We start from the raw sequence: 13,759 nt of genomic DNA on the forward strand, positions 1-13,759 counted from the left end.
CTACAACACTGAATCTGAACTCAAACTCTAGAATTTAGCAACAAAATTTTGATCTCTATCTCCGGCTTGCTCGAAAAATCTTTGAATCTGTAGCAAACCATCAATTCCATCATTTCCCCCCTTGTCGGATATAGGGTGAGAAGATGAAGTACTCTTCATCATTGCAAGGCTGGTTAATACTCTCGAACATATCTTGCGATATGACCTATAAATCTTCTTGGTTGTTTTTTACCAATCCCAAGAAGCAATCCATCCGAAATTTAGTTTCTCTCTTGCAGTAGTATTCTTTTTGGAACATCTGTTTGAATGGTGATTGTGCTTTCCACAATGCTCACAGGAGTGAAGATCAAAAAACTGATCTTTCACATGTCCAACTCTATTAGACTATTGACATCGATCAATTTGTTCTGGAACAACACCGTCCAGAAATCCAACACTACAAAATTGTATAGGTTTAGAGAAATCAGAAATATGAAAAGATACATCCAGGACATCCTTGTTATTTCCCAAACCAATTCTTTGTCTGTTATGCGTAATCTCTTCCCACGACCTTATAAAGGTTTTGGAAATGACAAGATTCTCATCAAGACTTTCCGCTGCATCCAAATTTTCTCTTGAAATAGTCTGATCCATCCCTTACTGTATATTAGAATCAAGCTCAAACAAAGTTTTGTTCTAAAAAAGCACCAGTTCATAATCACAATTTTTCTTCTGAAGTTCGTCTCACTATAACTGCGACTCTAGCTCCAAGAATTTATTTTTTCTTTGAGCATTTTGCAAACATGTTTGGATGTCAGAGAGCATGTCCTTGCTGACTTAGACACTATTATGAACAATAGACAACATTAGATTTCTTAATAAATGTAGCAAATCATTAATTCTAGCCATTTTCCCCAACTTTCTTTCATTGAAGAAAAATGTGCAATCGACTTTGAAAAGGGTGTCGGCTACCACTAAACATGCACCCAATAGAGACAAATTTACAATGATTTAACCAAGTATCGAGTTCAATTGATTATGCACCCACTGACAATACAAATTCAAGTAAAATGTGAATAACATCTGGTACAATATTCAAAATTTTGAGGGAGGAAAGCAAGAATAAACACCCTTATACAAAGTAGAAAAACTTCTTTTCCACTGGTTTCACTCTTTTCAACCAAATGAAAAGCTCAAGCAGTTTCATGCTAGAATCTCATGTATTGAAAAGTGTACTAGAACAAATACAATTTGTGAGAATCAATTCAATCAAAGAGGTCCCTGTCCCTGTCGCAATTTCTCTTTCCAATAAAGTCCAACTAGAATCCTTTACAAAGGTGGAAGGTGACTTTGAATAACGGAAACACCGTTATTTTCACAAGATAAATTTAATTGTTTTTCCAAAGGTGTTTGGTTCATGGATTACTTGCTTTTTCATAAAAATGGAAGTCAAGAACTCGAAGATGCAGACATATCAGACAATTGTCATAAAAACAATGATCACAAATGAATATTCCAATGCATTGCAACCTCCTTTAATCGTATGACAACAAGATTTATTGTATTTACATTGAAATATGCCTAGGTTAGAGTATGCAACACTGCATAACTTCTCGATGCCACCGTGAGGTCAAACGTCTTCAATCTTGTAGCCCAACAAAGTTTCGTATAGGGGATAATTACTACTGGACTTCTTTCTCCCACCTTTTGTCTCCATCACAACATTCAACCTTTCATTTAAATCCAATGCATAATCAATCCCCAAGACACCTCCAATACAATTCCCACAATGAAATAAAAAGGACTTACTCTAGGAAAAACAATATGCCCCAACGGAAACCTGCAAGAAACCCTTACAGAAATAATCAAAAGACTGGAACTCTCCTTTGATTGAAATTACAAAGGCAATCGATTACACACTAACATGCAACTAGACAAGGGAAAGGGCAATTTACGATGACAAACACTAAAAATAGACACTTTGGCAAATGGGTCCAACTAGTTAACAAGCTCATCGAAAATCGCTTGGGCTTTACAATTTCATCATTCAATGACTGAACAACTCACATACAAGAATGTTTTATTAATTAAAGAATTATGTACCTATGTTGTTGCTCTTTGCGACTTTCGTGACTCGATCTTGATACCTAGACTGTTTTAAATTGTGATTCCAAGGTTTTTTTGAACAATAAAAAGGAGTAGAGCGATTCTGTAACATTAATTGTGGAACGTAGTTGATTCTCATATATCATACTTTCGATATTTTACTTATACCTCCTCATATACATATACTAAATTGCTCCTCACTTATTTTAATAATAATAATAATAATATCCATTTTTAAGGTCACAGCCAAGCCAGACACCAAATTGGTGTATGAGACCCCCTTGTTTGTGGGACAAGGGACCCACCTCCACGCAACGATTTGACTGCTAAATCTACGAAGGCATACATACTCTACAACCCTCTGGTTTTGAACCTGTGACCTCTTAAGAGGAAACACATGCTCTTAACCATTAGGCCCACTCAAGCTTGGTCATTCCTTGTGCCTAGGTCTCGGGACTTGAAACAACATATGCAACTTTGTGCCATTGTATGAATATTTTACCCTCATTGTTCCTTGATTTCGCCGATGAAAAGGCTTTAGCATGCTTGGACACTCGCTACAATATTCATTGCCCTCAACTACAACTAGACAGACTCCTTCAAATAATGTAGCTCCCCTTCACACAAGTCTATAAAATCGCACAATTACTATCAGTCATGCCTGAATCATACATAAGCAATGGACGGACATACTCACATGAAGGCCACGCAAAACAAGTGGCTCAACTTACTTAACAGGGCGAATGAAGCTCCGCTCTGATACCACTGTAAAACAAACAAATTGGAAACCAAACTCAAACATATATTAATTATTGATCTCAAAGAATGTTGTACACAATGTACATATAAATACATAATGAAACTGTTGATTCAGTTTCCAGGTCTTCTTGAACTCTAATAACCACTCATCATAACACAAACTAACCCAACCTTAATCCTAAGGATTAGTTGTCTAACATCCCCCACTTATTCCACTATATGGTTGTTCCTGTTGCCGCTTTTTGATAAGCAAAAACCTTTCCTTCTTGATTTTTGATTTTGAATTGGATGCTTTGATAAATTCTGTATAATTGGAAACTCTAAATTCAAAATGAGCAATTTGATTTTCATTTGTGCCGCCATTGCAAAGATTGTCAATATCAAGCTTCGCTGTGGACGTCGTCAAATATGAAAACTTTTCTCCTCACAGGAGTATAACACGACCATACCCATGTTATAGAAGACAAGTTTTTTTGAGATATCAATTTACGTTAGGAATTTGCACTTAGCTTGCTCCCCAAGCAAATCTTTCTATTTGGAAAAAATGAAAAATTCATTGGAATTTTATGCCTTTAATAGGCTACATTAGAGAATAATACCATGGGAAAAACCATGCTTTGTCAAAACCGAAGTCTAAAAACCACTGGTAATTTGACCAAGTCAAAATGTTTACGTAACATTATAACATCTCCTTCATATTAAATTGAAGAGAGCCTTCAATAAAAAAAACATTAAGATAAAGTTCTTATAGAAACATATTAAAAATTAAAACCAATAAATTACTTGAGTTTAACATTAAAAAAAATAAAAATGTTAGAATATTTTTATGCAAATAAAGAAAAAATATTCTATCACAAATTTCCCATCTATGATTTTTGAAAAGTCTCACTTTGTAAGTGTTATATATATATATATATGAATGAGAAAAACATTGTTTTGGGTTTAGTAATATTATTTATTTTTAGAAAAATGAAGATTTTGGTTCATAGTTTATATTTATAAAAGATTAAAATTATTTTTTTATATACTTTAATTTTAATTTTTTTTTAAATATAGTAAATTTATTTTTAAATAATAAAAATGAATGGTACTTATGATTTAGGCTTTGTCCACCGTTACTTAAAAATGGATTTTTTCCAACAAATATAAAAAATGATTTGTGATTCTATATACATTTAGACAGAATTACACCTTGCGAAAGAATCCCACCCACGGTGCTTTAGAAAATTAAAACCGTACCATGTAACTTCAAGGTCACAAAAGATGCAGCAGATTTTATGTTTTGAGTAGACTCCGGCCTCAAATATTTAATATGCAGATAATATTACATGGATTGTTACAAATATGGGTTACATTATTTTAATATGCTGATAATATTACATGGATTGTTACAGTGGAGTGTAGATGATTGGATAAAGATTATTTACATATGGATTCTCTAATATGAATATAAATTTAGATTTAAAAATTATTTTCTTATAAACAATATATTGTAAGTATAAGGAAAACTGTTATTTATTTTTTTAAATCTATTGTTATTAATTTAATTTTAAAAATTGATTTTATAAGTTATTAATAAAATTTATAAAATTCTAAATAAATTAAAACATTAAAATTTATTTGGAGGTAAGGAAATAGTTTAATGATTTAAGGTTTAAGGTATTTGACAGACGTGAAAGTTATAAGTTAATGGTTTAAGATTAAAGTATTTGGCAGGGGTGAAAGTCTGCCCATAATAGAACACTAGCTAAATAATTGTAGATGACATCCTTTAACTTAAATAACAATGATGATGATGATGATGATGATGGTTAACGTCTGTTGAGACCGAATAATGGTCTATCGGACCTAAAGAAACAAATTATCTATTTTGATTTAAGATTTTATTCCTATGCTCAAAAAGCTTGGAGAGAAGCCTCCCGAGCTCACTATAATTTTGACATTGTAAAAGGCTAGGAAGGTCAGTATTGTAACAAAGGTTGTGAAACTGAGATCTAATGTGGTTATACGTGGGGCACTCTAAGAGGAAGTGGTTTTCATCATCGATGTTCCTATTCTCACATATATGGCAGATCCTTTCCATCCATGGCGTTTTAGGAACTGCCCAACGACCTGTTTCACTATGGAGCTCATGAGAATTCGTTCTAATCTTTGCTATATTAATTTTCTTCTTTGAGCTAGTTAAAATAGAGAGATACTTTTGATCTTCTAGGGTGGGGTTGATGACCTTCTTATAATAACTTAATTTTCTTTTAGTCGCTAAGTCTTTCTCACACCACATTTTTTCTTTGAACTTAGAAGTAACAATATCTTTAATGTTATTTATGTTTTGCAATGCATCATTTTCGTTGATCTCCCAATAGTTTAACCAGGGCCTTGTGTCTTTATGCCACCCTCGATTGAGCCTTAGGTGGTTTTGGCTAGAATTTAAAGCTAGCTTAGGAAGTCTATGATCATCTATGTTACTGATTTTGTGCTTGTACAACAGAAACCTAAGCATAGCTAGGCTCTCAATAGGGGAAAGACCTGCTTCTATAAGGAGAATAGGATAGGGAGTATTACTTTTAATTTTCAGGTTATAAGTTATAAAACGCTTCTGGATTTGCTCAATCTTTCTCTATGATTCTCTGGAGATGCTGCAACCCCAAACCTCACAGCCATATAAGATAACAGGAGTGACTAAAGTTTCAAAGAGGAACTTCTTTTTATCCCACATTACAAGGTTTGCTATTTTACAATTATTTTCAAGACCAAAGTAAGCTTTCCACCCCCCATTAATCCTTTTCTCAATGCTATGGTTCCAGTTGAGCTTGTGATGAATATCAATTCCTAGGTACTTGTAAGAATACACTTCCTCCAAGTTATTATTGTCATACATAAAATTACCGTAAGTGTCCTTCTTGGATTTGATAATCATAACTTTTGTTTTGTCAGTGTTAACAGTCATACCCATGGTAGAGCAGAAATCCTTAAGAAGCCTGAGTTGCTTATTAAGATCAGATGGGCACCTTGCCAAAAGAACAATATCGTCAGCATAAAGAAGAAGGATGATGACTATCCCAGCTAAGATCGTGCCATCACATCCTGCTTCCTCTAAATAGCCTTCGAGCTTATCGATGTAAATGCCAAATAGGGTAGGGGAGAGGGGGCAACCTTGTTTAACTCCGATGTTACACTTAATATCTTTCGACCACCCTTCATCGCTCTTTAGCTTGGCAATTACATTCTCGTATAACCTTATAGCGGCAGCTCTCAACTCGAGAGGAACCTTTAGCTCTTCTAATCTATTCCAAAGGTTGTATCTAGGAATCGTATCGAAAGCCTTTCTAAAATCCACAAAGCAACAAAATAAATTGGATTTATCATTACGACATTCCTCCGCAATGATCCTAAGCGTAACAAGGTGGTCTGTTGTTGGGTGATGCCTTCTGAGACCTGCTTGGCCTTTAGCCCGCTTACCTTCACTTTCAAGCCATATGCTTAACTTCTTTTCCAAAATACTACCATATAACTTGGCTAAGAGAGGGCTGATCATAATTGTTCGATAATTAGAGGGGTTATTTGTATCCCCACTTTCAAAAATAGGGATAATGAGGCTCTCAGTCCAAGGTTTAGGGAACCCTTGCTTCACTGCTTGATTGAAAAGCTTGTGGATGTGGGGGATGAGGACAGGACCTCCAATTTTTAAGATTTCCGCTTGGTAACCTTCAATGTCCTTAGCTTTCCCATTAGCGAGGCGATTAACCCCAAACTTAATGTCTTCTAAAGAGAAAACTTCTTTCGTTGTGAGAAGGGTTTCCAAATTATCCATGACATTTGGAGATTCATAAAGCTTTTTAAGATAGGAATTCCAATCATGAAGAGCAATTTTATTATTATCCTTAGTCTTCCTAGTTAGAATCTGCCTCAAAAATTTCTTAAGAGCTACCTTAGAGAGGTGTAAGAGATTCTCCTGTCTTTGATGAATGTACTGCCTCTTTTTCCTTTTAGTTAGGGCTTTGTATATTTTTATCTTGTCCATTTTAAGATATTCATCAACAGCTTCCTTAATTGCTCTCCTTGCACTTTTACAATCTTTGTCATACCATGGATTGGTTTTGCTATTTCTTTTATTATTTGAAACTTCAATTGAGAACTTGTTAATAGAATATGAGAGGGTTGTAGTAAAATTATGATAGAGGTCTTCTATATTGTCTATATGAGTCAACTTGTATAAATAGATAGTAACCCATAATAACTATCTTGACAGATATATATATATATATATAGATATATATATATATATATATAGATATTTAAAATATAATATTTTATTTTAAAATATAATATATATTATAATTATAAATATATATGCATTTATAAATGCAGTTGTCTATAATGAGACTTTTTGGAACCCTTTCCGGTGGGTTTTTCCGGTCAAAATCAGCAATTTATTGGAATCGCAAGTTTGATAGTTAGTTTCTGCGCAATCAAAGCATCCCAGGGGTCTTTCAGGGTGCTGAATCCAAATATGCAATTAAAAAACCATTTTAACTGCAACAAATCAAGATTTAACCTTAATTTCTTCCGCCGGATTCCATCACCGGAATCTCCAAAAAGTCGCATTATAGACAACTCCTTTATAAATAAAATATTATTTTATTTTATTATATATTTATGAGAAAATTTCATATTCTTATTTTATATGTATTTTTGGGGTATATAATATTTTTGGATTTCTTGAAGTGTAAAATAATTTTTTACATTGAGTGTAAGAATATACCAGTGGCAGGGTTAGAATTTCAAAAATTTGGGCAGTTTCAAGGCAGAATTTTTCAAAGGAAACTAGAATGGAAGATTCATGGCCGTTGATACCCACTCATCAGAATCTGACAAGAAACCTGCAGGAACCACAGCAGAAACAGCGAGGAGATGTCAAGAAACCAGCCGGAACCACAGCAGAAACAGCGAGGAAAGGAACAAATTCATGGGTTACCGGCGACCGTTCAACTGCTTACCAATGCAAGTGACCGACACGCCGTTACGCGACTCCACGAAACAGTCAGGAAACGAACCAACTCATCGTTAAACCGCCGGCGCGGTCCAACGCGTGTGACCGGCACATTTTCCACAACCGCAGGAAACAGCCAGGCAATAAACAAAGTCATTGTTTACCGCCTAGATGTGTTGGTCCAGCGAAACTCAAACTGCCGGATCGTGTACGCCACGCACCATCGTTTTAAGGAACGCAGAAATTCATTCGGTATGCATCCTCCCAGACTGCAAAACATCTATAAATAGCAGAAGTGCCCAACGTTTCTGAACTTTAAAGCAAGGAAAGTAGATATCGAATCTCAGAACAACTAGGTGTTTTTGCGAGAAAGCTAGACTCCAACTAGATATTTTCCAGGGGAGAAAGCTAGATTACAACTAACCAGAAGGCTAGAAATATCTATATACTTTAGATACCTGTATAGTGAAGGAGAAACACTCTATACTTCAGAGACCTGTATACTAAAGGAGAAACACTAGAAGTTATTCTCTTTTCTTAATAACGCTTCCCTTCCCTTCCTCCATTGGAGGATATCACCTCCTTCACAGGATGAATACATTCAATTGTAATGAGTTATGTGGTAGAATATATACGCTTCTCGCAGGCACTATTCAAAGAGTTAGGCAGCTCTGTTCAACGAATACACAAAAGCCCCAAAATGGGCAAAATTGTATATATGAGAAATCTCTGAGCATCCTCGATAGAGGCGTAGAATTGGTGAAAAAGTGTGGGAAAACCAGCCCTCTTAATCTTTTCCGGAACGTCAGATATGCTTCTGAAATTCAGCAGCTGGAGAAGGAGATCCGTGACTTCGTTCAGTACGATCAGCAGCTGGAGAAGGAGATCCGTGACTTCGTTCAGTACGAGCTGCCTATCCAACTATCGCTTGAGTTGAAGCATATCATATCAGAGTTCAAGAATCTTCGCCATCTCTACGAGTTGGAGGCAGTGGATGAGAGAAACGTGAATGAAACAATTGTTCCCAAGCTCACCAATGATCCCGACGAGAACGCGATGATGCTGCAACAAATGGGTTCTGATGGTATGTTTGATAGAGCTTTCGATGAATCTCCTACCTCTAATTGTAAAGGGTCAGGTAAGTCTGATTTTGTTGTGGGGTTCGAGAAAAATATTGATAATTTGAAGAGGATTCTGCTCCAGAGAGATGTGTCCGTGGTTGGAGTGCAAGGTATGGGGGGTGTTGGCAAAACAACTATGGCATTGTCCCTCTGCGATGATGAAGAAATTAAAGGTAATTAGGGTTTCCATTTTTTTCAATTCTATTTTTTTCGTACCATTTTTAATCTCTTGAAAGGAAGTGTTCTTGCACTGCATCAATCTATTGTTATGGAATTTTCATCTCAAGTAATTGTACATTATGTATGGCAGGTACTTTTCAAAATAATGTCATTTTTATCACGGTCTCGCAATCCCCAAACGTGAAGGAAATTTTAGAGACCATGTGGGAGAAGATTGTTCGGAGGAAGAGACCTGACTTTCAGAATGTTGAGGATGCACATAGACAACTGCAGCAGCAGCTGCTGAGGCAAGCCAAGCGAACTCTTGTGGTGTTGGATGATGTCTGGTCTCAGGCAATTTTGGAAAAATTGTTATTTGAAGTTGAAGGTTTAAAGACCCTTGTGACAACGCGAGATCGTTCTATCATCCGCACAACAACCTCTACCAGGCTTTATGAATTGCCATTGCTGGATGATGACGATGCTCTGCCCCTTTTCTGCTTTTGGGCTTTTGGACAGAAATCAATTCCAAGTAATGCGGACGAGCAGCTAGTCAAGCAGGTATGTCTCTTACAGCATTAGAATGCTATTTATATGCAATATATTACTGTTCGAAGTTTGTTAAATTTAGTGGTTGCGATACAGTGTTCCTGTGCATGTCCCTAATTACAAGCAACTACTACAGTGGCATATCATGATAATCCCTCTAGTTCCACATAATTCCACATTAATACCTACTTTATTGTTAACATTGATATCTATGTGCCATTAAAAGAGATTCCAGCCATACACTCAATTGTATGTTCATGTTCATTAGCAATCAGACAAAAATCTGTGAATGAACTTCAAGCTTACTGGACAACATATTCATGATTTCGACAACATTTTGTTTTTTTGCGTTTTTTGGTTTTCCACATATAGAAATTCCACTTACCGTTGTTGATGTATGAATCACAGGTACAAGCGGAATGTAAAGGCCTACCACTTGCTCTAAAGGTGATTGGAAGCTCTTTGCATGGGCAGTCTCATCCGGCGTGGGAGAGTGCCAAAAACAAGCTTTTAAATGGAAAATCAATATCAGATTATCATAAAGAAGGGCTTCTTAGATGCTTGGAAACCAGTGTTGATGTCCTGGATGAGGAAGCACGGGAGTGCTTCTTAGACTTGGGGTCATTTCCAGAGGATAGAAAAATCTCAGTGGATGCATTGCTAGACATTTGGGTTTATGTGCGGAAGATAGAGTGGCATGATGCTTTTGTCATCTTATTAGAACTTGCAAGCAGGAATCTGTTGAATTTAACAAGCAATCTCAGGTAAGCTTCTTCTTTTGTATTTGTTGTGTGCTCATGCTCTTTTGATCTTGGCTTCCTCTGTCTTACATATTGTATTATCTTGGAAATTAGATGCAGTAGAAGCCAAGCAATCGATTATGGCAGTGCTTCTGAGCTGTACTTTTCTCAGCATGATGTAATGCGAGACTTGGCCCTATATTTGGCATCTGGAAGCAGTATAGTTCGTAGGAAGAGGTTGCTTATGCCTAAAAAGGAGGACAATTTGCCTGGAAAATGGGAACTACTCAAGGATCAAGCTTTTGATGCCCAGATCGTTTCCATTCACACAGGTGAGTCAAAAGAATTGGATTAGGAATTTCTTGTCCGTTTTCTGGTCCTTTTGTTTCATGCTAACAAAGAAGTTTAACTAACAAAGGATGTAGACAGACTGTCATGGACGTGTCCTAGAAACCAGTGAACCTTGTCAGAGAAAATCTTATGGGGTTCTTTATCACCAAATGGCTATTTTAAGCATTAACTCTGAAACTGCACTATCCACTCATCAAATTATTCAAAAACTTATGCTAATTATTTTATATTTAAAACCATAATTTTCTATAACCCAAAATTAGCTATGATCTAGTTAATAATGCACACTGAATATTTTATTCTCTAGTTTTCTTTTAGACAAAACGCTCAATTTTGCTACTTAGGAGTGCTAAGCAATCAACTTCAAAGAAAAATTATTTATTTGGAACATTCACCATCTTCGTTCATTTACATTATTGAGTCAATTCTCAAGATTTTCTGTGCATGTCACATGTCAGTCTTATCTTACACCAAATAGGTTATCAATATGTGATCTCCTCATGTAAAGATATGTAACGATATCTAGGTGTTGGTCATTGATATCAAAAGATCTTAGAAAACATATGTAATGATTTCATAGTGTGTGCAATAACCCAAAATGTTCTAATTGAACTTTGCATTTGTGGTTTACCTATGTAGGTGCAATGGAAGATGATCAGTGGTGTGAGATGAATTTTCCACAAGCAGAGGCTTTGATTTTACTTTTTTCTGCGAGCAAATACTTTCTTCCATCATTTTTGAGTTCTATGAGAAAACTGAAAGTCCTCATAATAATTAATTATGGATCAAAGAGAGCTTCAGTGAAAGGTCTACCGGCTTTATCTTCACTTACTCAGCTTAAGACTATTCACTTGGAGAAGTTGAATGTGCCCCGCCTTCAAGATCACAGTAAAGTCTTGCCGAACTTAGAGAAGCTATCTTTGAGCTTATGTGAAGGGCTTGGAAATATGTCCAGGTTCAACAGCTCCCAGTCGAGCCTAAAGCTTCCCATAATGCTAGATTTTAACTTAGACCACTGCTGTGATTTAGAGGAGCTGCCCCCTGGCATATGTGACACGTCTTCAGTTGAGAAGTGGTCTATCACTAACTGTCACCTTCTTCAAAAGTTGCCTGATGACTTGGGGAAGCTCAGCTCTTTAAGAATGTTAAGGGTATCTGCATGTCTAGGTCTGAAAGAGCTTCCAGCATCTATTGGAAAACTTGGAAAGCTGGAATATCTGGACATTTCGCTATGCGAGTGCCTAAAAGAACTTCCAGAGGAAATAGGACAATTAAAGAAACTCGAAGAACTTGACATGAGAGAATGTTCTCGTTTGAGGAAGCTGCCTACATCAGTTGCAGGGCTGAGATGTCTAAAGCATGTTATCTGTGATGAGAGGATTGGACAGCAATGGATGCGTGTCAAGAGCTCTGCTCTCCCGGAGCTTAGAGTTGAAATTGTAGACGCACACTTTAGCCTGGATTGGCTGGATGCTTGATATCTTTCCTAGACAGCAAGGGATTGACTCATGTGCTGGCAAGAGATCAAGAAGACATCCTACCAAGTCAGCAAAGACAGCAAGGGATTGAGTCATACGCTGCTAGAGATCAAGAAGACAGCCTACCTACACAGCAAAGATGTAAATCATAGATTGGCAACAGATCAAGAGAAGCTTTTATTTTCAGCTTATCACGTGCATTTATGGTGGAGAGATTCCTGATGGACGGGATAAGACGACTGTGCAGTCATGTCCCATTTCTTCCAAAATCTATATATCCACGGAGTACATCATTCCAACTAACTACTTGCTTCTGCACGGTTATCCACAGCTTCAAAGGCTATCTAGTCCTCATGGCAACGTTTAGACCTTTGGAAATTTCAGTGTTGTGTTCATTTTTATATGTGGTGGACTTTATGTGTGGACAAGAGTGGACCGGCAGGAATCATTAAAAAAGGCGAGAAATACTCACGCAGACCTGAGTTAAAATGGGAAGCATTACAGATATTGAAAAGTCTCCAAGTTCCAGTTGAGCAGACTAGGATGATGATCTGGCCTCTGCTACTAAATCACTAGAGAAACATATCTATCTTTCACAAATCCAATGTGTTGTACGAATTTGGCAAATTTATGTCCCGGGCAAATTCCGGGCCAACATGATTGAGCAGAAGGCATCCAGGTCCACAAATTGGAAGAGTGGACGAACAAATGCTCCAGAACATTTCAGAAACACTACAGAAGATCCAATTGCTTGATCATGGTGGGGCATCTACTATAGAAAATCCCGATGAAGAATATGTCTTTGAAACAGGACATCTCTTTGTTGAGAACTTACCTTTTACTGCGAAAATACTCGGTTGATTTATTCAGTTACTGAGGTGAGATTTCAGAAGTACATCTTGTTCCTGATAAAGAGCTCAAAAGGCTATGATTATGTGCTTTGCATGCTTCTTGAATCTCCTGCAAGGGCATTTGAGGAGCTAGAGAAGTCAATATTTCAAGGCAGATTACTGGATGTTATGCCTTCCAAACAGCCACCGCCTGCTTCTGAAAAGCTACCAACTAAAGGCACTGCAGCAGCAGGAATGAACACATTTAAACAAAATGGGAAGATCACAAGAAGGCATCGGAAACCAGTAGTGATACAAGAGCATGGAATTCTCTGTTCATGCGCCCTGACACGATAGCAGAGGATCTTGCAAAGACCTTGCTTCTGGAAAGTATAAAAATGAAGAGAAGCAATCATGTATTACTCATAAAGAAATTGCCCTTCAGTACCTCAGAAGCAGATCTGGTGCAGAATTTCAACGTGGCGGCAGCTGAGGCATCGCGCCTTACCCCGTCCCCCCACCAAGTGGTTTCCAATACCACCAGGAGCCGCCCTGCAACCGCCTTCCTACTTTGGGCGGGACGGTATGAAAACCAGGGTTTGCTGCATTACATACGGGATCAATGTCTGAGGTGCTTGAATCGTGCGGGAGACAGGTGTAATGGAAGAGTTGTTGTCATCAAAGAACATGCGTCTAT

General features: G+C 37.0%; 1 protein-coding gene across 1 annotated transcript; it reads left to right on the forward strand.

The window, feature by feature from the left end:
• The first annotated feature begins 8,045 nt into the window (after positions 1 to 8,045).
• LOC149245476 (disease resistance protein ADR1-like) lies at positions 8,046 to 12,804 on the forward strand. The gene is made up of 5 exons (XM_089457772.1): positions 8,046 to 9,128; positions 9,266 to 9,675; positions 10,072 to 10,427; positions 10,518 to 10,735; positions 11,394 to 12,804. The coding sequence occupies exons 1-5, from the start codon at positions 8,426 to 8,428 to the stop codon at positions 12,230 to 12,232; spliced, it is 2,526 nt and encodes an 841-aa protein (XP_089313898.1). The 5' UTR covers positions 8,046 to 8,425; the 3' UTR covers positions 12,233 to 12,804.
• Positions 12,805 to 13,759: the final 955 nt, after the last annotated feature.

This window comes from Pinus tabuliformis, chromosome 7 (genome assembly GCF_031772625.1).
Source record: "Pinus tabuliformis cultivar Carrire ecotype Pingquan chromosome 7, CPIR1, whole genome shotgun sequence".
Classification (NCBI taxonomy): Eukaryota; Viridiplantae; Streptophyta; class Pinopsida; order Pinales; family Pinaceae; genus Pinus; species Pinus tabuliformis.

Coding starts and splice junctions, on each gene's coding strand:
- LOC149245476 (XM_089457772.1), top strand. CDS start 8,426: ATGAATACATTCAATTGTAATGAGTTATGTGGTAGAATATATACGCTT. Junction 9,676..10,071: donor ACGAGCAGCTAGTCAAGCAG/GTATGTCTCTTA, acceptor TATGAATCACAG/GTACAAGCGGAATGTAAAGG. Junction 10,428..10,517: donor AATTTAACAAGCAATCTCAG/GTAAGCTTCTTC, acceptor CTTGGAAATTAG/ATGCAGTAGAAGCCAAGCAA.